At 39.0% G+C, this 26,030-nt stretch overlaps 2 protein-coding genes and 1 long non-coding RNA gene across 3 annotated transcripts in view; 1 reads left to right on the forward strand and 2 right to left on the reverse strand.

Annotated features, from left to right (window-relative positions):
* The window catches only part of LOC131221472 (putative disease resistance protein At4g19050), an 86,919-nt gene that overhangs the window by 15,716 nt on the left and 45,173 nt on the right, over positions 1-26,030 (reverse strand). The window lies entirely within an intron of this gene.
* On the forward strand, positions 11,518-17,297 carry LOC131221475 (uncharacterized). Its single transcript, XR_009159301.1, has 5 exons — positions 11,518-11,713; positions 11,878-11,956; positions 12,084-12,277; positions 13,795-13,869; positions 17,106-17,297. It is a non-coding gene; the product is annotated as an uncharacterized LOC131221475 (long non-coding RNA).
* LOC131221473 (uncharacterized) lies at positions 21,067-23,811 on the reverse strand. Its single transcript, XM_058216738.1, has 2 exons — positions 23,549-23,811; positions 21,067-21,536 (listed from the first exon to the last, which is right to left on the reverse strand). The coding sequence occupies exons 1-2, from the start codon at positions 23,796-23,798 to the stop codon at positions 21,373-21,375; spliced, it is 414 nt and encodes a 137-aa protein (XP_058072721.1). The 5' UTR covers positions 23,799-23,811; the 3' UTR covers positions 21,067-21,372.

Consider the following 26,030-nt stretch of genomic DNA (forward strand, 5'->3'; position numbering starts at 1 on the left):
CTTTATCACTTCATGGATGGATGTTGTTTGTGACAATTAGCCCAGCAAGAAAATCTGGCCTTTCAATTTGTGGCGGTGAATGTGATGGTTGAGAAACAACAACGGTTCAACAGAATCCAAAATGGCCATACAGAGTGCGTTTGGATGCACCATTGAATTATATTTCGAATACTATTAACATAATAACACGAAAATAACCAAATTCTATTTTCCTTGAGTAGCATTCACATTGAGGAATCTTGGCTCCAAATTGCACTCTTGCTACTTTGAAGTGCAATTTCAAGAGTGCTCTCTTCTCATTGTGAATACTAGAAACATCGATCACTTTCACATTTATTCTTGATCAGATACAATGTTCACAATTCAATTAGACTTGAGGAAATGAAGATACCTTCATAATTATCCACCCAACCTAAAAGAACATTGAGAGATAAGTCAGCATTTAGAAACCAACTTCCCAACTGGTGTTCCCTTGCATGAGATCCCTTCCCAACTACAACAATCAATTCCATCCTCCCATGAAGGAAGAGAGGATCATTTTGGGTAATTGATTAGAAATCCTTGAATTGCAGCTTAAATTTAAACCAAACAACTATGACCCCAAACGCCAAAATATGCTGACGTGTAGTGTATGACTGATATCTGATAAGATCGGCTACCTATTTAGCCACTCGCTCAATGTGTAAACAAGATCAAGTGATATTTAGAGGGTAAGGTTTGTCCTCTGATGATGTATTGCATATTTGCCTTCTGTACAAAAGAGCTTTTCAATATAAATAAATGGAAATAAGAAAATGGATTCTTACGGTCGGTCATGGAGAACAGGTGCAAAACACCTTTCTGAGTTAAGAACTAAATCCGGCGTGAGAGCGTAGACCCAAATTTCAACTAAAATTACCAGCTACTTGATTTAGCATTACAAATTACACTACAAAATGTAAATAACGAGCTGAAAGTAAATGATTACACTAAGGAATGTAATTTACTTAATAGAGAAAGTAAAATAATTACACTATGAAATGTAAATTGACCGGTAATCGAAAGGATAATTAAAAGATAGATTTTGTTTGTTTGGGTTGGTATGAGAATAATTCTTCTCTTGCATTCATATGCTATTTACAGCTTTGATCCAATCATCTATATCTTTCTCACGTTCTGACGGTTGCTATAACCATTCACATGATCGCTTTGAAGATCCTTCCTTTGTTTCTCCTTTTGTCATCTGTCCAGTAACTGCTTTCACACGATCGCTTCTTCATCGGCTGCTTAGATATTGACGTGGCCCTGTCTTATATGTTCCAACTACTATTATCAAGAAATCTTCTTTATACATATATGCAAATCTTCGAATACATCATTCATATCTTTGTACATATTCTTACTTTCCCTTATTGGTTCTCATGAGGAATGGCGATAATGGGGATGAATAGTTTCAATAGTGGTGTTTTTGGCTAATCCAATGTCCTTGACAAGGTCCATGAGTTCGAGGTTCTGATAAGTGAGAGATGGGCCCCATGGCTGGGGGACCTAAACAATCTACCTTGATGTTCGGTTCTTTTGCTCTGAATGCTTATCCCTCTTTTTGTGGGCAATTAATTGATGAAAAGGTTTGTATCTAGCAATTGTCCATTAGGAGGTTAGTATGTCCCATCAAGCCAACTGTTCGGATTAACAAACCACGACCCCACAGGGCTGGGAAGCAAATTGCGTGGTGTGCCAACATCACCAAGTTCTATGTACTCCACCATAATGTATGTGTTATATCCACACCATCCATCCATTTCGCGAGATCATTTTAAAATAAGAGCTTAAAAACAAGGCAGCAGATATAAAGCTCAAGTGGACCACACCATAGAAAGCAGTGGGGACAATGATTCCTATTAGGGCCCACCATGATGTCTATTTGCCATCCAAACTATTCATGAGCTCACACAGACCTGGATGATAGCAAAAAAATATCAAATTGATCTAAATCTTGTAGCCCCAAAAAGTTTTCAATGGTGTATGTTCAACACCTACTTTTTTCCGTGGTGTGGTTCATTTGAGATTTGGATCTGCCTCATTTTTAGGTACATGCCTTTAAATAATCTCAAAAAATGAATGGACGGTGTGGATGTAAGACATAAATCATGGTGGGTCCACAGAACTTAATTGGTGATGTCAACACACCACGGAGGTGGGTGGTGTGTGGCACACCATGCAATCCGTTACAAGGCCGGCCTTGGACGCTGGGATTTCCTGTGAAAGCGTTTCGCAGGAAGTTCCTGCGCTGGGAACCCAGGTAGGGCCCACTGTGATGTTTATGAGAAATCCACCACGTTCATCCGTTTTTTGTGCTAATTTTAGTATATTAGGTAAAAAATGAACCGGATCCATTACTTAAGTGGGCCGATGATGTAAGAATTGAACGTCCACAGTTGAAATATTCGTGGGGCCACAGAAGTTTTGAATCATGTTAATATTTGTGTTTTCAGTTAATCCTAGTAGGAATGAGGTTATGAACGGTATAGATGGCATGTAAACATCACTGTGGACCCCAGGAAGGTTTCAACGGTAGGAATTTTCCTAACCAACTTCTCTTTTAGTGCTGCCCACTTGCGTCTTGAATCCTGATCAATTTTGGTTTGATATCAGGAAATAAGCTCAGAAAATGGATGGACGGAGTGGTTTCTTACAAACATCACGGTGCGCTCCATCTAAGTTTTCCAGCGCAGGAACTACCTGCGAAAGGCTTTCCCAGGAAATCCTCGTCCGCCGGCCTTGTTTGAAAATTAGTTAGAGATATTATAAATGAGGGATTTTTCCATATGACCGCATGCCTTTTCGTATATGGATCTAAACCTTGTTACTTTAAACTATTTTCTGCAACCCGCTACTGATTTCAAATAGGTCATGGACGAGGATTTCCTGCGAAAGCGCAGGATGTTCCTGCACAAGGATTTTGGATGGGGCTCACTGTGATGTTTTTTAGAAATCCAACCTGTCCATCCGTTTTTTAAGCTCATTTTAGGACATGAGACCGAAAATGATTAGGATCCAAAACTCAAGTGGGCCATACTAGATGAAACAGTGGGGAAAGGAATTCCTACCGTTGAAACTTTCCCAGGATCTACCTTGATGTTCATATCCCATCCAAACCGTTTATAAGGTCATTTTCACTGAGATGAAGTGAAAATCGAAGAAATTAAAACCGATACAAAACTTTTCTTGCCATATAAATGTTTCAACGGTGGTCACTAAATCACCACTGTTTTCTCTCATGTGGCCCATTCAAATTTTTGATCCTCCTCATTTTTTGTCACATGTCCTAAAATGAACTCGAAAAACGGACAGACGGAGTGGCTTTCTCACAAACATCATAGTGGGCCCACACAGAATCTTGTGCAGGAACTTCCCGCGAAAGGCTTCCGCAGGAAATCCGCGTCCGTCATATGGTGATCTCCGCTGCCAGATTGTTAACGGTTGAGCCATTAGTTGCAAATAAATCCCTCTTACCCAGTTTACCGCATTTATTACCTTTGCCAAATGACCGCACTGCCCTCTCTTATTTCCCATTCCAAGAACGTTCACGGTCTACGGACGCATGAGGATAGGTGGAGTCCATAATGTCATGGCTTATGCACGCCGTCCATCCGTTTTACCAAATCATTTTAAGGCATGAGCCCAAAATTGAAGCATATCTAGCTCACACCAAAGGAAACAATGAGGATAATGACACCTATCATTGAAACCTTCACGGTGAGCCCCTGTGCTGATATTCCACACACCCCCACAGACTCACGCCTTAGTGGGCTTTCACCACCTGTGGATACTTGAACCCTTGACCGGGTGTTGAAACTCCTGAGAGTCTACAACCTGAGCAAGAGCAAGGATCTGGACGCAATCCCTTCCATTGTCCGTAGGCAAGGCAACCAACGCTTGGCTAGAGCCAACGTAAAGGATGAGGGAAGTGGATTTAGTTGCTTGGTCGAGTGTATTTGGTCCATACACATGCACTTATCAAACTGTATATGTATTATGGTTGTTGGATATTCCAATCTATCTAAATCGTTGATTTAATCATGGATGGATAATAATAGAAAATTTCACTCACTGGGACTTGTGTCCATTTTTTTCTAACCTTAGGTGTCATGCATGCCATCTTTATACCAATTCTGTACAATTCTCTAGACCAATGATCTCACGGTTGCTGCCATGTACTATTAATGGCCAAAAAAACAAAAGAAGAAGAAAAAGAGTAGATCCAAAGCTCTACTTGGCTACATCATAGGAAATAGTGGGGATTGAACATCCACATTGCAAAATTCATGGGGCATGGGATGGTTGTGAGAAATTTATCAGGTCCATCTTTTTTGACAGCTCATTCTATGGAATGGGCCCAAAAATGAGGTCAACATCAAGGGCATGGCATAAGGGTTGTAAAAATATTTTGGAGCTATCATGGGGCTTACTCTGAGCATTGGATCTCTGTCTTTTTTGGGCCATGCCCTATGTGAGCTAGCAAAACAAATGGACGGTTGGGATTTCTCACAACCTTAAGGTAGGCCCTGGTCGAGGTTAGGTCGGCACAATAATCAAGGTCAATAAACTTTTTCAGAGAGGTTTTGGACATTTTAAGTCCCCACAGGAAGGGTCACCCAGCATTAGATGAGGCCCACCATGATGTTTCTGGCAAATCTACTCCGTCCATTGGATTTTCCAATTCATTTTAGGACATGGGTTAAAAAATTAGGCTGATTCAAAGCTCAGGTGGGCCAAATGAACATAAAAAGTGTGGATTGAATGCCTATTGTTGAAACATTGGTGGGGTCACAGATTATTTGTGACAAATCTACCCTGTTTATTTGTGTTTACATATCAATTTAGGACATAGGCTGAAATTGATGCAGATACAAAGCTTAAGTTACCCACACGATAAAAAACAGTGGGTCTAAACATGACCTTTGAAACATATTAGTGTCATTAACGGCCCACTTTGAAATATGGATGTGGCTCTCTCTCTCTCTCTCTCTCTCTCTCTCTCTCTCTCTCTCTCTCTCTCTCTCTATATATATATATATATATATATATATATATATATATATGCCTTAGAGCTAGTAAAACAGATGGGCAGTGTGGAAACACCTGGGAACACTATGAGGTGTACCCTTGTTACATAAACACAAATAAATTAACCATCCAATCAGTTGATCTGGTCCACCCGTTAGTATGTGTGTCATCCATGCTGTTCATCTATTTTTATATATCATTTTATGGTATGATAACAAAAAATGAAGTATATCTCAATCTCAACTGGATCACATTTCATGAAACAGTGTTGAATGAATTTTGACTATTAAAAACGTTTTGGGGGCCATAAAAGTTTTGGATCAAGCTGATATTTATTTTTTCCCTTCATCTGGGTCTTTATGACCAAATCAACAGATTGGATGTCAAATAAACATTACAGTGGGCCTTAGGAGGATTTTAATTGTGAATATCCATTCATTATTTTTGTCCTGTGGTGTGGCCCACCTAAGATTTATATCCCTATCATTTTCTGTATAAAGCCATAAAATGATCTGTAAAAATGGATTAACGGAATGGATGAAACACGTACATCATGGTGGGGCCCACAGAGCACCGACCACCAGCCACGGGGCTGGTGTCTTTGGACGACGCCAGAAACACCTGGGAACACTATGAGGTGTACCCTTGTTACATATACACAAATAAATTAACCATCCAATCAGTTGATCTGGTCCACCCGTTAGGTCTACTTCCCAATCAACTACCATCCATAAAGCACAACAATCACATGATCATATACATCTGAAAGTTGGCCATCTATTTTCTAAAGCTTTAGATGGAATGGTTGTGATCATATGGTTGAAATGACTTTTTAGAAGCATCATGGGTCGAGGATGGCCTGGGACTCGGGTTGCAGCTAGTGGAGAACACAGCATCGAGGTCTGTACTGTGGTTCGGTGAGAAAGTTCTATTTAACCACCATGATGTAGAAACGGATTGGCTACTCACCCTGCAACCAACGCCGTGGCTGGTGGTCGTTGCTCTGTGGGCCCGACCATGATGTATGTGTTTCATTCATGACGTTCATCCATTTTCACGGATACTTTTATGGCTTGATCCCAAAAATTAGAGGGATATAAATCTCAGATGGGCCACACCACAGGAAAACAATATTAATTGGATATCTACCATTAAAATCATCCTAAGGCACACTGTACTGTTGATTTGACATCAAATCTGTTGAGAAATAACAAATATCAGCTTGATCCAAAACTTTTATAGCTCCCAAAAAGTTTTTAATGGTCGACGCTCATTCAACACTGTTTCCTGTAATGTGGTCCACTTGAGATTGGGATATATCTCAATTTTGGTCTCATACCCTAAAATGATCTAGAAAAATAAATGAATAGCATGAATGAAACACATACATCATGGTAAAGCCCAGCACCAACCACCAGCCATTGCCCGGGGAGTAGCCAATTCGTTTATGTGTTATATCCATCATATTAATACCATCTAGAGTATGTACACCATGCATTGACGGGTGGTGAGGAGAGGAAGCAGATTGCGTACTGAGTAAACTCTGTGAGGTTCACCATAATTTATGTATTTTATCTACTCCGTCAATCCATTTTATCAGATAATTTAATGGAATGGGACCAAAAATGAAGTATATCCAAAGCTCGAATGAACCACACCACATGAAACAGTGTGAACTGTACGTATACCGTTGAAAAATTCATGGGAGTCGCAGAATTTTTGGATCAAGCTTATATTTGTTTTTTACCTTCATCCAGGTCTGTATGATCTTATTAATAGGTTTAATGACACATAAACATCACTATGGGGCTTAGAAAGGTTTCAACGGTAGAAATCATTATTTCCCTGTTTCCTGTGGTATGATCCACTTGAGATTTGGATATGCTTCAACTTTGGGCTCAACTCCTTAAATGAGCTGAAAAAATGGATGAACAGTGTGGATAAACCACATATATTCACAATGGGCCCAACTGAGTTTACTCGGTACGATGACATGGTACAGAGTAACTCAGTACCTAATCCCGTGAGTAGACCCATAGATTACCAGGAAGTCTTTTATTTATATCCGGTACAATCATGTGTTTTCTTCCCCGGATTCATTATTCCATGAATTGCTGATAAGGAAACGGGTTTATCAAAATTCAAGATCTAATAAGCAAATAATTCAAATAAATTCTCAAATATTCAACTGAACAATTAATTCTTTATAATGTACTCTATTTTTTATTTTTTATTTTTTTACAAATAAATCAATAGACAAGCCCAAAAATGAGAAAAATTCATCAAAATTCAAGTAGACCACACCACAGGAAAAGTAGGGAGTTTTGGATGAAGTTGATATTTTATGTTTTCCCATCATCCAGGTCTATGTGAGGTTGGATGGTAAATAAACATCATAGTGGGACATAGGAATCCTTGTTCCCACTGCTTTCTATGATAGAGTCCACTCGAAATTTGATCAAACTCGTTTTTGGGCTCATACTGTAAATTGATCTGAAAAAGAAAAAGAAAAAAATAAAATAAAAAAGAGAAAAGAAGAAGATGAACGGTGTGGACATAACACATACATCATAGTGGGTCCTATAAAACTTAGCCATGTCAACCTAGTATCAGCGCGGTGTTTAACACTACACAATCAGTCTGCCAGGTGAGGGGAGGGTGGCTGGACCCAATGGCCCATCCGTATCGATTAACCACATATCCGATTTAAAGTCCCAATCAGATTAAAATATATATATGAACCAGATACCTAAGACATAAATCATGGTGAACCTCACAAAGTTTATGGTATGCTTCCTCTCCTCATCACCCATCAATGTATGCATGGTGTTTTTACTCTATGTGCTGCTAAATTGAGGATGCGCAGTGTGGATATAACACATACGTTACGAGGAAACGGATTGGCTACTCCCCTGCCACCATCCAATGGCTGGTGGTTGTTGCTATGTGGGCCCCACATGATGTATATGTTTCATCCATGCCGTCCATTTATTTTTCTAGATGATATTTGTTTTTTCCCTTCATATAGGTCATAAAAGTCTGTATGACCTAATCAACAGATTGGATGTCAAATAAACAGTATAGTGTGCCTTAGGAGGATTTTAATGGTAGATATCCAATCACTATTGATTTCCTGTGGTGTGGTCCACCTGAGATTTATATCCCTCTAATTTTTGGGATCAAGCTGGAAAAATGGATGAACATCATGGATGAAACACATACATCATGGCGGGGCCCACAGAGCACCGACCACCAGACACAAGGATGGTGGCAGGGGAGTAGCCAATCCGTTTCCCCATCAAGGTGGTCACATAGAACTTTATCACCGAAACACAGTACAGACCTCAAAGCTGTGTTCTCCACTAGCTGCAACCCGAGTCCCAGGCCATCCTGGACCCATGATGCTTTAAAAAGACATTTCAACGATATGATCACAACCATTCCATCTGAAGCTTTAGAAATTAGATGGCTACAAATAAGAAGGCCAAGTTTCAGATGCATATGATCATGTGATTGTTGTGCTTTATGGATGGTAGTTGATTGGGAACTAGACCTAACGGGTGGACCAGATCAACTGATTGGATGGTCAATTTATTTGTGTTTATGTAAGAAGGGTACACCTTATAGTGTTCCTTGGTGTTCCTGGCGTCATCCAATGCATTATTTATAGGGAAATTTCCACACTGCCTGTCTGTTTTTCTAAGGCATAATAATAATAATAATAATAATAATAATAATAATAATAAATATTAGCCACATCCATATTTCAAAGTGGGCCCCTTAATGGCACTAATATGTTTCAACGGTCAGTGTTCAAACCCATTCCTATCAAACCCATCTGTAAACAAAAATGAACAGGGTAGATTTGTCACAAATAATCTGTGACCCCACCAATGTTTCAACAGTAGGCGTTCAATCCACACTTTTTATGTTCATTTGGCCCACGGGAGCTTTGAATAATCCTCATTTTTCGACCCATGTCCTAAAATGAATTGGAAAATCCAATGGACGGAGTGGATTTGCCAGAAACATCATGGTGGGCCCCACCTAATGCTGGGCAACCCTTCCTGTATGGACTTAAAATGTCCAAAACCTCTCTGAAAAACTTTATTGACCTTGATTATTGTGCCAACCTAACCCCGACCATGCAGGGCCTACCGGTTGTGAGAAATCCACACCGTCCATTTGTTTTGCTAGCTCACCATAGGGCATGGCCCAAAAATGAGAGAGATCCAATGCTCAGAGTGAGCCCCATGATAGCCCCAAAATATTTTTACAACCCTTATGCGTTGCCCTTGGTGTTGACCTCATTTTTGGGCCCATTCCATAGAATGAGCTGTCAAAACTGATGGACCTCGTAAATTTTTCACAATCATCCCATGCCCCATGAATTTTGCAACTGTTGATGTTCAATCCCCACTATTTCCTATGATGTGGCCCAGTTGAGCTTTGGATCTTTTTTTTTTGCCATCAATAGTGCATGGCAGCAACCATGAGATCATTGATCTAGAGAATTGTACAGAATTGGTATAAAGATGGCATCCATGACACCTACGGCTCCCACTAGCAGAATTGGTATGGATCAGATGGAGTATGTTGTCCATATATCTGTGCATGTTAATGTTAGAAGATATGATCATGTCTGTCGGCTGAATGTATGTATGAAATATACCGTAGATCCTATATAAATATGTACACAGTGGAGATTAGATAAACAGTGACAACTATGAAGAATGGTTCAAAAGGGATGAATGAACAGACTGGTATGCCAAGGTTCCCATAACTTTGTATTTTTGCTCGTCAACATCATCAGTGAAATGACAATCGAATCGTTTTAGAGTGACAAGTGATGGACACAAGTGATCATTTCTCATGAATAATCACAGATGAGGAGAAGAAACCAGGTTTAGTTATAAACACAATGCCAGTTAGAATTGGTAAGAGGCCTGGCCATACTCAAAAGTGGATATTCCCATTAGTTTGAGGACAGCTCAAGGTGAGATTATATGCAAGGCTATGGTTGTGTTTGGACATGCTATCATCTAGAAATGCAATAATCATTTCAGTGAAGCTGAAATGACCAATTTGAAACTATCATAGTATTTGTATTGTGTGATCATTACTCCAAGTTCAACTAGAAAGGAATTTAATTGCAATTTGTACTCCATTATGAATAACACTAACCGTCGATACAATTCGATCATTGCCACCTAATTGAACTGAACAATTGCAATCCGACTCAGGTGTGTTTCAAAATGCAGTGTAAAAGATGCATTTAGATCAATGGATTATTTCTAGCCTGGTGAACCTGTGATTAGCTCTGTTTTGAGCTTGTAGATTATCTTTGCATTAAGTTGATGAAACTCAATCAGGCCTTAAAAGATTTGAATTTTATTTTGTATTGTGACTTGAATAAAAGAGCTGATGTAATTGAGAAAACCCAAAAACCACAACTCAGTTTTTTTTTTCCAGGATGCCAATAAGGAATCTAAGTCTGTTACAAAAGCTTCTGCAATGAAAGGTGTAACTCTTTGTTCTTTGCATGTTTCATGCTTCCTGCAATAGCCCATTCAGAACTATTGTTGCTGAAAGTATTGTTAGTTTGCTTTCAGCAATCAAGCGTCGGATGGAGAAATATGTTGATGAAGTGGGGAAAATCACCCGCAACATAAAAACAAAATTAGAAGAAATCGACAAGGATGTATTACTCTTTCTTACATTTCAAAGTTATTGGCTAGTTTGAAGCATAGTTGACCCGTCAACTCGGGACTCACCCAAGTCAACCTGGCCAGGTCATGGGCCTGTTCAGTGGGTCAGTTAACCAGGCAGGCCCTGGTCTGCAGGTAACTCGGCCTTGTTTTCCCTGGACGGTCGAGAACTGCTATGACCAAGTATATATTTGCTGCTTGAATTCCGCTCTTTGATATTTATTGCAAAAGCAATCAGAGCTAAACAAGTTGTTTTGATTCTTTTTCCTGAATTGCAGCTCCTTGAAGAAGAAGTTAAAAGGATAGAATGACTGATTTTCAGGTAATGATTGTATACAACATCCAAGCCATTAATTAGTTGGCCCATTACAGGTACAATGTAGCCAATAAATAGACCAGTTAACTCATCAGGCAGGCGTATCCGTTGAATGTGGACAGTTTTCCATACTTCTCAAATCATCCTTTTATTGTACCAGAACAGCTACAAATTGGGGCCCACGTGACACAAATTTTAATTAGGCATGCATCACAGTGTTGTATTTCCTAGTAGTAATTGTTCTTTTCTCTTCTCATCTGTGGATCCATTTTCTTTAGACTCTCAGGAAAATTTTCCAAGATGAATATTGTGAGGTCGTTGAGAGACGGGTGTTTACAGGTTCTATTACTTCAGCAAACTATCGGAAAACGGATGGTTTTTTTTTTCATTATTATTTTTTTTCTATTATTTCCTTTCCTGTTAATGATTTTAAATGTAGTTACGGGGACCAAACCAGATGAAAAGGTAGGCTGAAGTGTTAATTTTGAAAATTGTAAGTTGTACTGAAATGAGAGTGTTGTGATTTCCTTCCATCTTGTTGATGATTGTCACATCCTGTTTAGATGATTGATCTCTTGATAGAGACTGGAAACAGTGAGCAAATCTTCCACAAGGCAATTCAGGAATGGGGCGAGGACAGGTGCGCTTTCCAGTACTTATATTGCGAATGATTTTGATTACTTCAATGGAAAGGTAATTAATCGGATACCAGATGTAGTTGTAAGTCTTATTTCTGAGTAATGAACATACAAGCATTTTGTTACTCCTGATCTGTTTCCTTAGTTGCACGATCCTTCTAACCAGGTGAAGCTCCTGCTTTGAATTGTGCTTCATACTAGTTGCCGTGAAGAGTGGTCAGTTCATTGTAGAAGTCAAGCCTCAGGTATGTCCATACATCTCTACTTCATGTTCTTTGAGTATGCATCATCATCATCATCTTTTTAAATTCTGCAACATGAACTATTAGTAAGAGAGAATACCCATGTGGGAATACCCATTTGTTGTTGCAGGCATCAATGTTTCATTTATGCTTATTCGGAGGAGAGTTGCATCAAGTAAGAGAGAATCATGATCTCCAACTAGCACAGATGCAGACCTTAAAGGTGCATACCTTAAAGGCTGAAATAGATAGATACACCGAATATACTGGAAAATCCTCTATAGAGTTGGAAAAGTTTGACTGCAAAAACAAGTTTACTTTGAGGTATGTTGCTATCTTTTCCTAAATTTTTATCTTGTTTAAGATCCGACAAATATGGCATCTGATTTTGATATTCTTTTACAAGATAGATGCTCCTCTCAGAAAGAAGAAATAAGAAAACTACAACATCAACTAGCACTTAAAAACTAGAAATCGCAGGTTCCTTTATAATGCTCTGTAGCTTTTTTTTAGATTGTACAAATCCTTCATGACTTTAAAATTAGCTATGTTCAGTATCAAAAGATTTTTTATTTTTTATCTTTATTTTTATTTTTATTTTTTGAGTTTTTGAGATGTATGTTTGCACAAATCCTTCATGGCTTCTTTTTTTTTTCCTTTCTAGAGAAGCCATTTTTCTATGAGGAATGAAGGAATGATCACCTACAACCAGTTGCATGTGAGCTTCATGTTCAACCTAGTTCACATGCCACTGTTTCATATGCATAGGACATTTGACCCATATATGAGGTACACCAAACCATGTAGTTCATCTAAAGCTCAACAATCATGCATGTCAACTAATTAGTCAAGCTGTGTACAAAAACAATGGATTACTTTTTTTTAAATTACTTGTCAACTCTCACTACTTCTTGTTGTTGCTTCATTTTTAAAATAGGATAAAATCCTTGTTCTTTTTTCTTTGGCCTTTGGCCTTATGTATTTCCTTTTAAAATACAATGTGGTCTTGGATATTGAGAGCCTGGCGCAATCCTCTGATAAAAGCTCAGGCAGTCCAAAAATGACTGTAAGGACGTATCAAGAACGTGCGAACTTTGAAGGAAGAGTCCTACTACAATGGGAGATGTGGCTACATTTCCTTTGAAGTTGTACAACAAGTTGAGGATAGTCGGGCATGTTGATGATGCTAGGAAATCAGCCGAGCAGGCTGTGAAGGTATGCTTCCATTATCATAGCCAAATCATCCTTGTCAGGGGCCTCATTGTGAATAAAACAGAATATCACATTTATCGGATATTTAACTATCCAATGATACTGTCAAATGGATGGTTAATAGAAGAAAAGAAGTGAAATGTCCTACTTTAATGCAACAAATCCTACATGAAAAGCATGGGGCCCACTAAAATTAGAAGAAAGAGCAGTAACAGAAGTGCATCTTTTATCAATTGATCACCAGAATTCATTCTAGAATATAGAAGGAAATGTGGGTTTGGACTGTTTCATTGTTTTCGGCAGCCATGAGAGTTCTTAGGGATTTGCATCTCTTTTTTCTCTTTTAAAAAAAATAATAATAATAAAATACTTTAACTGCATCTTACAGTTATCTGGCCCATAGAGCTTAATCAATTCAATGGGCCACCCTATAGAAAATTTAAGCCATTGGATCTACATATATTTACATATTGAATGTTTGCAGTCTTCAAGATATGTTAAGGGTGGGGAAAAAAGGTATGTGATTTCTTCATGCTCACTATGAAGCATCATCTGCAGAGGTATAAATTATTATTATTTTCTCAATAAATTAATGCTCTAAGTTCCTAAGCAATCTATTGCTAGTGCAGCTGATGAACATGCTTTTCTCCTTTTTGGAACCGAATCATCCTCGTAGTGTCTTGCTAGCTGGATATTTCAGTAAGGTATTGGGAATTTTGTATCTCAGTGTCTTCTCCTTGTGCAGTGATGTTCTTACGATGTCACAATTAGTCGTCTTGGTGAGTAAATTGAGTTTGTTAATGCATTGTTGTAGCGCCCCGAAATTCGAGGACCGAGTAGCAACTCGGCTTCCGAATTCCCAAGTGTCACGTGTGCATAAATGAGTCACAAATGCATACAAGTATCAGGCATTAGAAACAATGAAGAATTAAACCAAGCGTAATTAATATTATATCATTCATAAAGGATTCAAGTGCCACTAAGTTAAATAAATATCTCAACATAAATTCATAACTATCCATAGACAAATAAATCCGACAATCTAGAGTCATCGCCTAGGGACCTTGTCCCTTCTACATGTCAATCCCCAAAATGATCTGGGCTCTGGCCCAATCCCGCAGCCATCCATAACGCTAATAAGGTCCGCTAAATGCTTGGAAATACGTTCGTTGCCCGTTGTTGTTGGCACCGACATCGTCCAGTGCGTCCTGCTCCAATGTACCTGCATCTATATCGGATTCTGATTGGTGTTTTAGAACACCGTCCCAGAGTGGGAGTGAGTAGCTAACTCAGTGGTACCATTAGCAATAGGTCACACAAATTATCATACATAGAATACATTTAATGAACAGCAAACAGCATAGAATCTTAAATACTGTTGTTAATGCAAATGTATGGCTCAATGATATGATGCATGCCCCTCACTACCAACTCTCCCTCAAGCGACGACATCTAACGTTCGCAATGACCAACACTCCCTCAAATTGCGACCTCGACTGCCTAATCGCTACAATAATAATGCAGATGTTATGAAATATGTTAGCCCGGTTGATTAATTAGATTCATTCGTCCAGCAAATTGGGAAAATTGGAATACCCTTAGTGAAGTTGTTGTCCTAACCTGATTGTGCGGCTTAAGGGTCATGGTCATACAACTCTCTCGATCCTTAGCCCTATATGGGGTCGTCAATCCCGGAAACCATAATCTCAGACGAAACACAATTGGGACTTAAATATCCTACTCGTGGTCACTATAGGGAGGTCGTCACCCCAACATAGGCCGACAGCACGGGCACAGTGTCCCATACCACCGTTCTCAGCTTACAAGTCTAAGTGCTCATTAGACACTGCGAAGAGGCTTGTCACCCCAATTTACGTTGACGGTATGGGCATAGTGTCTCATACCACCATCCTCGACTCATGAGTCTTTGTGGGCCGTAAATTAGAACTAATAGTGGGCGCAATGGTCTTAGGGTACTTTGGATTCATACAGGCATGATCAGACATGGTCAACGTACAAGGATGGTCAACTTAAGAGTCAATATGCCCCGACGGGCTGAATTGTAGCTAATCGGCCTAAGAATACTGTTTTGTGTAGTCCAACTATGCCCAACAACTTATAGTTTAACTATTTGGGCCAGATTACTCGCAGGCAGGTCCAACGAAAGGGGTCGCCCAAGTAACTCTAGGTAATCGGCCTATCCATAAGGGTTTATGCAATAATACACAACATGTATTGTTAAATTCAGAGATAGTTCATCCATGACAGGCATAAATCAGCAATTTAAGTACATGGAGAGCAATATATCAAGTTCCGCTAACCCATGCAGGTCATGTTCATCATGTTCCAACATATACAACCATAAGGGCAGCCATGCACCAATATACAAAAACTAGTCTTCCATGAGTTAACATAAATCACATAATTCAGCTATAAATCGAGGAAATCAAGCAAGTAGTTCAACAAATCAGCAATGTGATAGCATTCCACGCCTTTACTCCTAGCATAATTAACATGTAGCAACAATTCAACCAACAATCAGCAAGTTACAGCAATTCATGTCATTGTTTAAGCATAGTTAGCACCAAATCAGGAAACCAACAATCAACTAGCATAAATTTGGAGAAAGTTAGATATTTGCACCCTACATTAGCATGCAAATGCACAAGTCATAGATTTGGGGTATTAGGGTTTAATCCCCTTCCATAATTTCAGCAATTTCTAGTCCATTATTCTAATTATGCAGCCCAAATGAAAATTCAGCAACATGCACTAACAATGCATCACACACATTCACTAAACCTATACTAGGCACGATAATCGGTCACCTAAAGGTAATCGTCCACACCTATTGTTGACCGGAAGTTGCTTGAGATCATTCTAACGGCGCCGAGTCCGCAAGCTCGACATGCCGGGGCCCTACATGGCATGGAGTGGCGGTAAGTTACATGCATGTGGCTAGAATTTAGGGAGAAATGGTCTGGACCTCAATCTTACCTTGGATTGAAAAGGGTTTTGCTCCAACAGCAATTGGGTCGGCGCCTTCTGGCAATTGGAAGGTGTAGGTGCGTGGATTCCCAAATCCCAAGCACCATAATCAGCACCCCATCTCCTCTCTCTCTCTCTCTCTCTCTCTAAATTTATGTTGCTGAAATTTTAACAGATGAGGGAGAGGGCTGGATTTTTATATATCTAGAATTATATCAGTCGACACTGTTTGGTAATTTCCTTCAATGGCCCTGTGGGCCCTTTTTTATCATTGGGGCTGTCCTAATGCCCCCTTGGCCCATCTGATTCATGGAACACGTGCCCCACGACCCGATGAAGGGTTGGGCAAAGTTTGATCGCAAACAGATGCGGGGTGTTGCCGCAGTGGCCCAATTCGTGATCAACGATCACCATTCCATGATTAATGGTCAGATTTTGTGGGCAAGGGTAGGGAATTATTTAGAACCTTTAATGTGAATTTAGAAGAAATCCAGCGGCTGAAATGCCCGGATTTGCTGACTCAAGAAACAAGGCCAATTGATTTAAATTTCAGAATTTTCTTCTTCAGGCCTGGTGACTTGCGAGTTTCAAGTGTTGGTGATACGGCACAGATCACCCATTTCTGGGCATCGTCTGAGCCTGACATCCGCATGAGATAACAAGCCCAGTGAAGCCCTTGGCCTGCCAAAGTGTCGGAGTTTCTGGTCCTTCCTCGGGCGATACACGGCTCGCACGGACAGTCGCCAAGTGTAGCTTGGGCATCTGGCTCTACGGCCTGTGCTCGGCCCGGCCATGATTTGATTTAATCGCATCAATGGCTAAATTTAGATTAATGTATTAGTAATAGACCCACACGTGCGGTCGAATCATTCGCTCCTGCGTCGGTTCGCCCCTGAGCCCTCGGGATACTGTTCCTTTTTGGACGGGGTGTTACAATTGTTTTCTGCTTTAGGTTGTTGTATGCCTTATGTTACGGAAGACAGTGTCACTAATGAATTGTGTCCAGGTAAGTAGATGACTTCACTCTATTTTTAACATTTTCTGTTATTTGTTTTGTTCCTCATATAACAATGCTAGAAATGTTTTCGGTTCTGCATATTGGAAAATATTATTTGAACTTTGAACAGTGAGTATTTAGCAAAACATTCTTTCAGGATCTATGCTATTCTATCCATTGAACCTTGAACAGTGAATACTCACTTGAATTATGTCCATGTGATTATGGTCTGTTGGAACATGTGGTCATTGATAGCAGGAAGGCTTCCAGGGAGGATGGAACATGCATATTAAGAGGAAGTTGTTTAGCCGTGGAGTTGACCCCTCCACCCACCGACCGATCCATGAGCCAAGAGCAGTCGCACCGGTGCCCTTACCTCAACTTGGAGTTGTGCATCAGCCCACCTTCATACGAGCAACCAACTGAGCCATTGAAGAGAGGGAGGAGCCTTTGCTTTGCATGTAGCTTGGGTTTGCAAAAGAGCAAGGATTGTAGCTGTAGTGGGTTCCTAGGACTCAAGATAGGAATTGTTGGATTATAGAAGCCTGAAAATGAAATGAGGTTGGATTGAAATTGAAATTGAAATTGAAATGTATACTAGAAAAGAGAGAGAGAGAGAGAGAGAGAGAGAGAGAGAGAGAGAGAGAGAGACGAAGGAAAAGATTATTATGTGTGAATCATTCTATTGTCTCTCCTATTTGTGTAATTATCTGGCATATAACACGAGTAGAATACATTCCCCCCGCTCTCTCATACAAGTAATCATTCAGAGGGTTTAAAATTGTTCCTAAAATTCCATCCTAAAATCTAACCGTTGGCAACATTAAGAAAAGGTTTAAAACCGTTTCTAAAATTTCGTTCCTAGAATCTGATGGTTGGAACTAGAACGGTTTAAAACCGTTCCTAAAATTCCATCCGTTTTAAGGCAATATCGAAAACGGTTCTGAACCGTTCCTGAAGCATTTAGGAACGGTTTCAAACCGTTCCTAAATGACGACTTTGCTGTCATCTTTTCTACTATTATTGTAGTTCGAAACATGCATTTGTGGCCTATCAAATCAACGGTTTGGATCATTGATCTGTAACGTCATTTGTTCAAGCATGGCCCAAATGATGATGTGCCTAGTTTTTGCTGAGGATGAAGTACGGAATGGGAAGAACAATTCGAAGTTTGAGTGTGATGATGGATGCCTGTGGTGCATGCCATCATGACAAATGGGTAAGAGACCTGAACTTCACTAGAGGTAAGGCCAACTAATGCAACAATCATGTTGATCCACTAATCAGGATGACACCACAAGTGTAATGAATATGGACAGCCAGCCATTCTTCTTTTAAAACTGTAATGACCTTAAATTTTTGTACCTTTAGAACAAAAAGTTGAAAATGGAAGATGTCTTGCTAGATGTTTGAGATTATGAACTTAGTGCACATTTTAACTAAGCCTCTGGAAAATATTATGAAGAAATGGTTTTAGTACATTTGGTGTATGAGTTGTGTGCCCTAACTTAGCTCTAAGAGTGTATACTCTATATCTGAATTTCGGTGCATGACAAAAACTATCCACATTTATCAAATACATGCCTTTTATATGATGAGGAAACTAGCTAGATTTGTGGACGACCAAACCTGGACTTGCAAATATTTACTCTTGTGAAGATCACATTAGAACTTCTACACTTACAAATTGAGTCACATTCTCCTGCTGGAATTTTGAGGAAACTAACACAATTTCCATGGATTAGGCACTACTTCTATTGTTGTGGGCTTTGGTTTTTGTTCAGTACCGTAATCATGGTTGTCTTGGGTGCTTGGACAAGGAAAGGACTTCTCTCTTGGAGATCAAAGCTTCCATCAATTATCCCAATGGGTCTTCTCTTCCTACATGGGAGGATGGGACTGAATGTGTCGCCCCAGTCATTGCTTCAATGTGGGCGGGGCTGGATGCCTGGGTGAGCTACTGTTACAGTTGACTATAGCGTAACTTGTCCCACATCGGAAGAGCTGTTCGAAGTAATGGTGGTTATATGTGTGGTTCGGACCTTCCTTGTACGAGGCCTTTTGCGGGCAACCCCGAGAACAAAACCGTGCGAGTCCAGTGGAACCAAGAGTGGACAATATCGTACAATATTGGTCGGGCCATTACACTGACTATTGTAGTTGGGAAAGAATCAAGTGCAACAACATGACAGGCCAAGTGAGTAAAATTTCCCTTCATGAGATAAGGGAATACGAGTTCGGAGAATGGTATCTGAATGCTGACTTCTTTCCTTCGGAGAACTGCAGCGTCTCAATTTATCTAGGAATTACCTACATGGTTGGGTTGGTCACGAAGGTATCTCCATCTCCTACAATCTTAACACACAGGGCCGCCTTCAGATGGCCTAGATAATTGAATCGCAAATATCACAGATAATTAAAAGGAAATGACGATACGGGGACAGCCCATGGAATTGTAGCTATGTTTGTTGGGTTGGTCCTTTTATTTAATTTATACATATGGTCTTATCTAACTGTTCTTGATGAAATCAAGGTTGCCATTGGAAACCCAAGTAATGAGCTGCAAAAATTTTATTTTTTTCCGTAGTACTTGCAATGAAGAGGCAGTGCTTGTACTTGCAGCTAAGTAGCATCAACACAAATGTTAAGAGTGGAGTTCAAATTTAATAAATGAAATTCAATTTGGTAGTGCATCAAAATTAGTATGAAAAAACAGGGAAACCCCGACGGCTAAAAACAGTTGGCAATTGGCTGCTAAAACTATCCCTGAGAGTGACAACCGTCGGCGTTTCTCATTAATTACAAAAAGGTATAATGAAATTTAATTGCCTAATCAACACATTCAAAACTAAATATACCCATTTCTCCAAAGCCCTATAGCAACCAGCATATTTCAGAAGGTAAGTCTACACAAAAGAAAATGCATAAATCAGATATATCATCCAAATTACAAACATAAAAAATTTGTATTTCCATAAAACACCATTAGCCTCAAGGTAAAGACGGAGTTAAAAGGAAAACACATTTTGGCACGAGAATACCAAGGTTTGTTTCTTCATTTTACAGGCATCACCTATCTATTCATATGTTGGGTGACATTCGAATCATGTTTACGAGAGCAATGCACTGCCAAAAATAAAATCAAATTGACTAATACATGCTTTGAGCGATGCATTTTTATAATAATAATCGATGGAATCTAACAAGAATGGAAGCATAGTCGTGAAAAACTTTGCCTTGCGATAGAATGTGAAATTTTTTGTTAAAAGATCAATAATTGATAATACCTGAAATTGACTTGGTATTTGAGAACTCAAGTCTTGCATTTTTATTTAGATTTTAGGTCCTGAAACTGTGAACAACATTGGGTTCTGAACATTGATGTGAAAAAAAAAAACATGCATGTTATGAAGCACATGGATGTAGTGACCAAGCTAAATGGTCACATGGTTGGCGAAGCACAATGCAATGAAGAAAATGCAAAATTGATGATGGTATTTTGTGCACCTCTCCACATGCTTGGAGACGTCTCTGTGCATCTTAGGCCAACAAAAACTTTCTACTAAGCTTATTGTGATTAAAGAGATGGATGAGCAAATCGATTTCAGTAACCTGCTACCTGATCAAAACTTGTAAATGCTACCATATAGCTGAAACAAAGGAACATTTCACAATGAGCATTTGTAGACCCCAGTCTTCTCATGTTGAAGGTTCTTCTCTCATCTCGCTAGCTTCCAAGTTCATCTAGCACATGTTAAACAGTTCTTCTAGCTAATTGAAACATGAGAGCACTGCTGGAAGTTTACTTTTTAAGTACTGAAATCTAGTCACTAGAAATTCCACTAGTTGTTGAAAATCATTTTCTATCTGCTGGAAATTGACCCTCATTTGATATAAATTGTGAATAGTTGAATGTTTATTTTAAACACTGATTTCATTGGATGTTTTACAAACACTTCATATTGTGTTGGACATCGAAGTGGGCCCTTCCCTAGATCATTGGAATTAAGTGACAATCATTGGGCATCTTAAACCTATATCAATCCCACATCAGCCAATGGCATCCAATCTGCACTTTCGACACATCCTTGGTTGATATAGTTTTCAATGCAACTAAACAAGAAATAGATGATGACCAGACAATGTTCTATCAAGTATGAACCACAATGTCAGAACCCACTTACCTGTACTCGAGGATTTTGGAAATCATCCATAGCTGAGGCTAATGCATGCAGCACCCGTTGATGATACTGAACTTGAAGGTCTGGCCCCAAATCTGTAGACAATTGCCCATTTGCATTAATAGCAGCCCAGCACACGAGGGTGGGGATCTTGAAACGAGTTCAAAACCATCGTCACCACTTGCTCCAGATTTTTTATCATCACCTGCATGGAATAAAAAGGAAATTAAATGAAAATGCAATTGTAAAAGAAGCTTTCATGAAAATCCATCATAAAACTCAAAATCAAGCTGCAAACAAAAGGAAACATAGCCTTAAATTTCAGATTCCTACCATGTTATTAAAAAAACATAACGTTGTATTTAGTTCCAGCCATTAAAAAAATGATTTTTGGAATCTATACTATAAGTACAATTCTGCAATTCAATCTGTCCAGATCTGACTCCTTTTGGAGGCTGTTTGATAGTCTAATACTTCTAACCGAATTTACACACACACACACACACACACACACACACAAAAACCATCAAAGCTCCATAAATTATATAAATCTAAATAAATGTTATATATCAATTCTCCTCTTAAATCAATTTCAATCTATGGTTTCAGGCCAAAATAATCAAACACCCAGACAATATAATCATCTGAAATTGACATTCTATTTATAAAACAATCAAACACCCTATCAATAAAATCAAAATCATACAAGAGTGGGTCAGTCTTGGAGGGGATTAGGAGACAACTATACAACTCAATTCAAAAAATGTATCCCATTTTGACCTGAACTTAAGAAAGCTACATATGTACAGCTTTGGATAATTAAAAAAAGATTTAGACAGAAACAGATACACAAATGCAAAATAAGGTAAGATCATAGCTTGTCACAACTGCCAATACGTCACACGTGTGCTGAGATCAGCACCGTTAATCAGTTGGGCTCAGCACTGGACAAGTTGGCTTACTCTCCAGGTGGGCCATACGTGTGTGAAAGAAATGGACTGTAAGAGAAAGTGACCAATGGTCAAGTCAGCGTGTGTGAAGTCTATTTCCATGTGGGGCCAACTTGATGAATGGCTGATCTCACATTAGAAGCATATCCGGTAGTTTTGGAGGGACCTTTCCTCTGTCATTGCTGCGTTCATGTCATAGGTGGACAAGATTGAAACCACTCATTGATATCTGGTAGTTTTGGAGGGAGCTTCACTTGCTGTTTTTTTTTCTCTTCCAGCATGTTACTCATAGATCATTCAATTAAACTTTTGGCCTGGCCCATTCAATAAGGTCTACCTACAGTTAGCAAAACTCTGTTTTAGACTCAAAACTATTCGTATAGTTTACCAAATGTCTAGAACTCCGTTTATTTCAGAAAATAGTAAGCAAACTGTATTAAACACAATTTTCTTTTATTTGTCTTTATGAACTCATTCTTTTCTTTCCTTTTTTTTTAAAAAAAAAATAATAATAATAATAATTATCCAAGATGAATGAATCATTAGATACACGCAAAAACTTCAATGACAGCAACATAGCATTTATACTAGACATGCATATAAGCAGTATGGAAATGTTTATACTTCATAGCATTCCATGTCGAGTTTATGAATATAGATGGGAAATGAATATCTGATCTATATCTTATTTCAAAAAGAAGTTATGATCTTTAATATTTATTGGCTTTTTTCAAATAATCAAATTGAATCTTACAACTTATGATTCGATAAGATTTGGTCACTAGTGCAATTTACGATAAGATTTGGCAACATTGAGAAATGTTGTTGTCATTGTCATCATAGCCTTGCTCAGATATTATGTGAAAGATTAAGGATGAATAATCACATAAAACCATACATCTTCATTCTAAGTTATTCTTCACTAGGCAGAGACGGAACAAATCACGGATATTGAAGAACCCTATAAGCACAAGCTTCTCTATTAAAATTTGGACAATGGAACTTGTCTAATTTTGCAAATTAAAACAAGTGTGTTATATAAAAATCATTCGAATTTCTTTAAGGGAGCCAATATTATACCCACACTCTTGATTGTCAAATAGAAATGCACCCACCCTAATTGATGTCCTTACACCCACATTCCGTTTTGAGAACTAAATGGTAATAAAGTGTACTATTCAGTTCGAAAGACGTGGTGTACGAAACTAAGGTAGGGTGGGTTTAGAAATTCCTTTCTCAAAATATGTACTGGAGATATTTTTCTTACTTTTTAAAAAGTACATGAAATATGAGATCCAGCTCTGTTGCACAGAAACAGGGATCTTCACAGTCATCCAAGTATTGTCTCTTATGAGGTTTAGGCATGCGTTGTCGTGCATCAATTCTTGATGGACATGAACCGTCCGTGAGAGCTTTTCACGAAGGTCTACACCATCACTCCAGGTTCTCCTAGGTAAGTGTTTGTGCACGAGTTTGTGTCTCAAATCATCTTGACCAACCCAAGCATCTTTAATCATTCAAGGACATTACAGAGGTAAAACAAAAACAGTATTCACAAATACAAGCATGTGATGACTTTTCAATGTTCATTGAAGGACACTGGAGAAGTATTGATTGCCATCATTCACAACATCTTTCTGTTGTCTGCATGACAAAATGAAAGCAGTCAACCTAGGAATCCAAGAAGATGTTCTCTCTGTTAACACAAACAAATAAGCACTCAACGTCCATGAATAGACTAGACCTATCATATGCAGATATGACATGGATACAGGATGAATGCATAACTATTCTACACTTAATATTATAGTGTTGACCATTAATATAACAATACATTACCTATTTTAAAGCATAGAGATGTCATATTTTGAGAAGGCACATTTAGATTAGCACAACTGAATGGGTGTCTCCAACTTAGGGAATGCTGCAGTTGCACCTCTTACGTCTCCACCATTGTTCCCGTAGAACTCCGGACCATCCAATCAAACTCTAGAACTGCAAAATCCTCAGAAGCTTATTATGCTAACCGAGCAACCAATTCAAGCACAAGGAATGCTACATGAGCAGAGGCCAATCAGAAAATGCCAAACATAAGGGGCTCCACATGAGAACTTAGCACACATATGAATGATCAAGACCGTTCATCATCAGGTCCCAGGTTGAATTTTCATTGACCAAAGAAATCCGGCTGATCCACTCTCCTGGCAGCCCAGAACTGCATTGTGCAGCCAACCTGAAGAGCAAATCAGCCTGGTTCTTGACAAAGGGCATATTCACCTTGATGAATAGCCTGAATTGGTCATACATGGAATGTGCAGATGGACAGAATTGAAACCGAATAAAATCTAATGAATTCACAATGGAAGGAATCCGTCCAATACCTTTGTTGGATAGGGCATGCAATCTATCTCATCCTTGACAGCAACTGAAACTCCGATACCTTTGTTAGATAGGGTATGCAATCTATCCCATCCTTGACAGCAATTGAAACTCCATCCAAAACTGAGATTGGTTTGCCTATAAAAGGCCATAATGAGCACTTAAAAAGGTAAGAGTACAACAAAAAAATCTTACATCGTGATAAAGTCACAATGAACAATCTGAATGAACTATTGTAAAAAAGGGAACAAAAGAAAAAATAAATTAAAACACCGTCGGCCAACAAAACTTCACAAACTAGATTAAATATGACTGACTATCTATGAAATACATATACCATACAAGGGTGAGATGCCAGACCTCTCAAAAGGTTTCAGCCCAGTTAAAAGCTCCAGCAGCAAAATTACGGCCCATTTCAAACAAAATTGTTCTTTTCAGAGAAAAATCTTGGTTCAGTAAAAAGAGTTTTTGTGCCTACTTGAAAAATAAGAGTTTTTAAAACTATAAACTAATTGTATGGATTTTGTTATCCAAACAGTCTCTGTTTGCTAATGTACATGAGCTCTACCGGCCACTACGGTACTTAGTACAGCTATTATGTTCAACTGGTACATTCCTTATAACCAAAGGACGTAAATCATCTACAATACTTCTTTTACAAAATATGTTAAGGAAATAAATTATATGCAATAAAAGCTTACCTACCAATCAAATCCCACCAGATTAGTATCACATGAGCAGTACCCAATCCTATACAGTATGTAAAACAGCCTCTACAAGGCCCACCATGCTGTATTTAATATGAGCATGATAAAAAAAATTTAAAATTAAAATTAAAATTAAAACAAAGTTAGGATGGCCTGCACTATGGAATCAATGTAAAATTGCCCCTAAAATCTTTAAGTTCTCGTAATGTAGCCTACATGAGCTTTGGATCAAGCTAACTTCTATATGGACCCTCCATTGTGGTGAGTCACAATGGATGAACGGGTTTGATGAAGGATACACATCATGGTGGTCACACATACAAACCTGTGGGTGGCGTCCTATCTCCATTGTTCCATGTGGTATGACCCACCGGAGATGTGGGTCTGTCTGAATTGTGTCTAGCATAAAGGAGAACCTGATGATCGGGATTCTATACAGCCAACATGGCGTGCCCACATCTTAGGTTTGGGTTGGGGAATTACCGTGGTGTGCAGGTTACATCCGTGAGCCACCTGAATAAACAGCAAAACGGGTGGACAGCTTAGAAAAACATGAACAATTTTTTCATCCATCCATCTGTTTAATTAACTGTGGCCCACCTGAATAAACAACTTAGATCCCAGCCGGTGTCCCACGCTGGCTCACCACAATTACTGTGAGAG

The sequence above is a fragment of the Magnolia sinica genome, chromosome 12 (assembly GCF_029962835.1).
Source record: "Magnolia sinica isolate HGM2019 chromosome 12, MsV1, whole genome shotgun sequence".
NCBI lineage: Eukaryota > Viridiplantae > Streptophyta > Magnoliopsida > Magnoliales > Magnoliaceae > Magnolia > Magnolia sinica.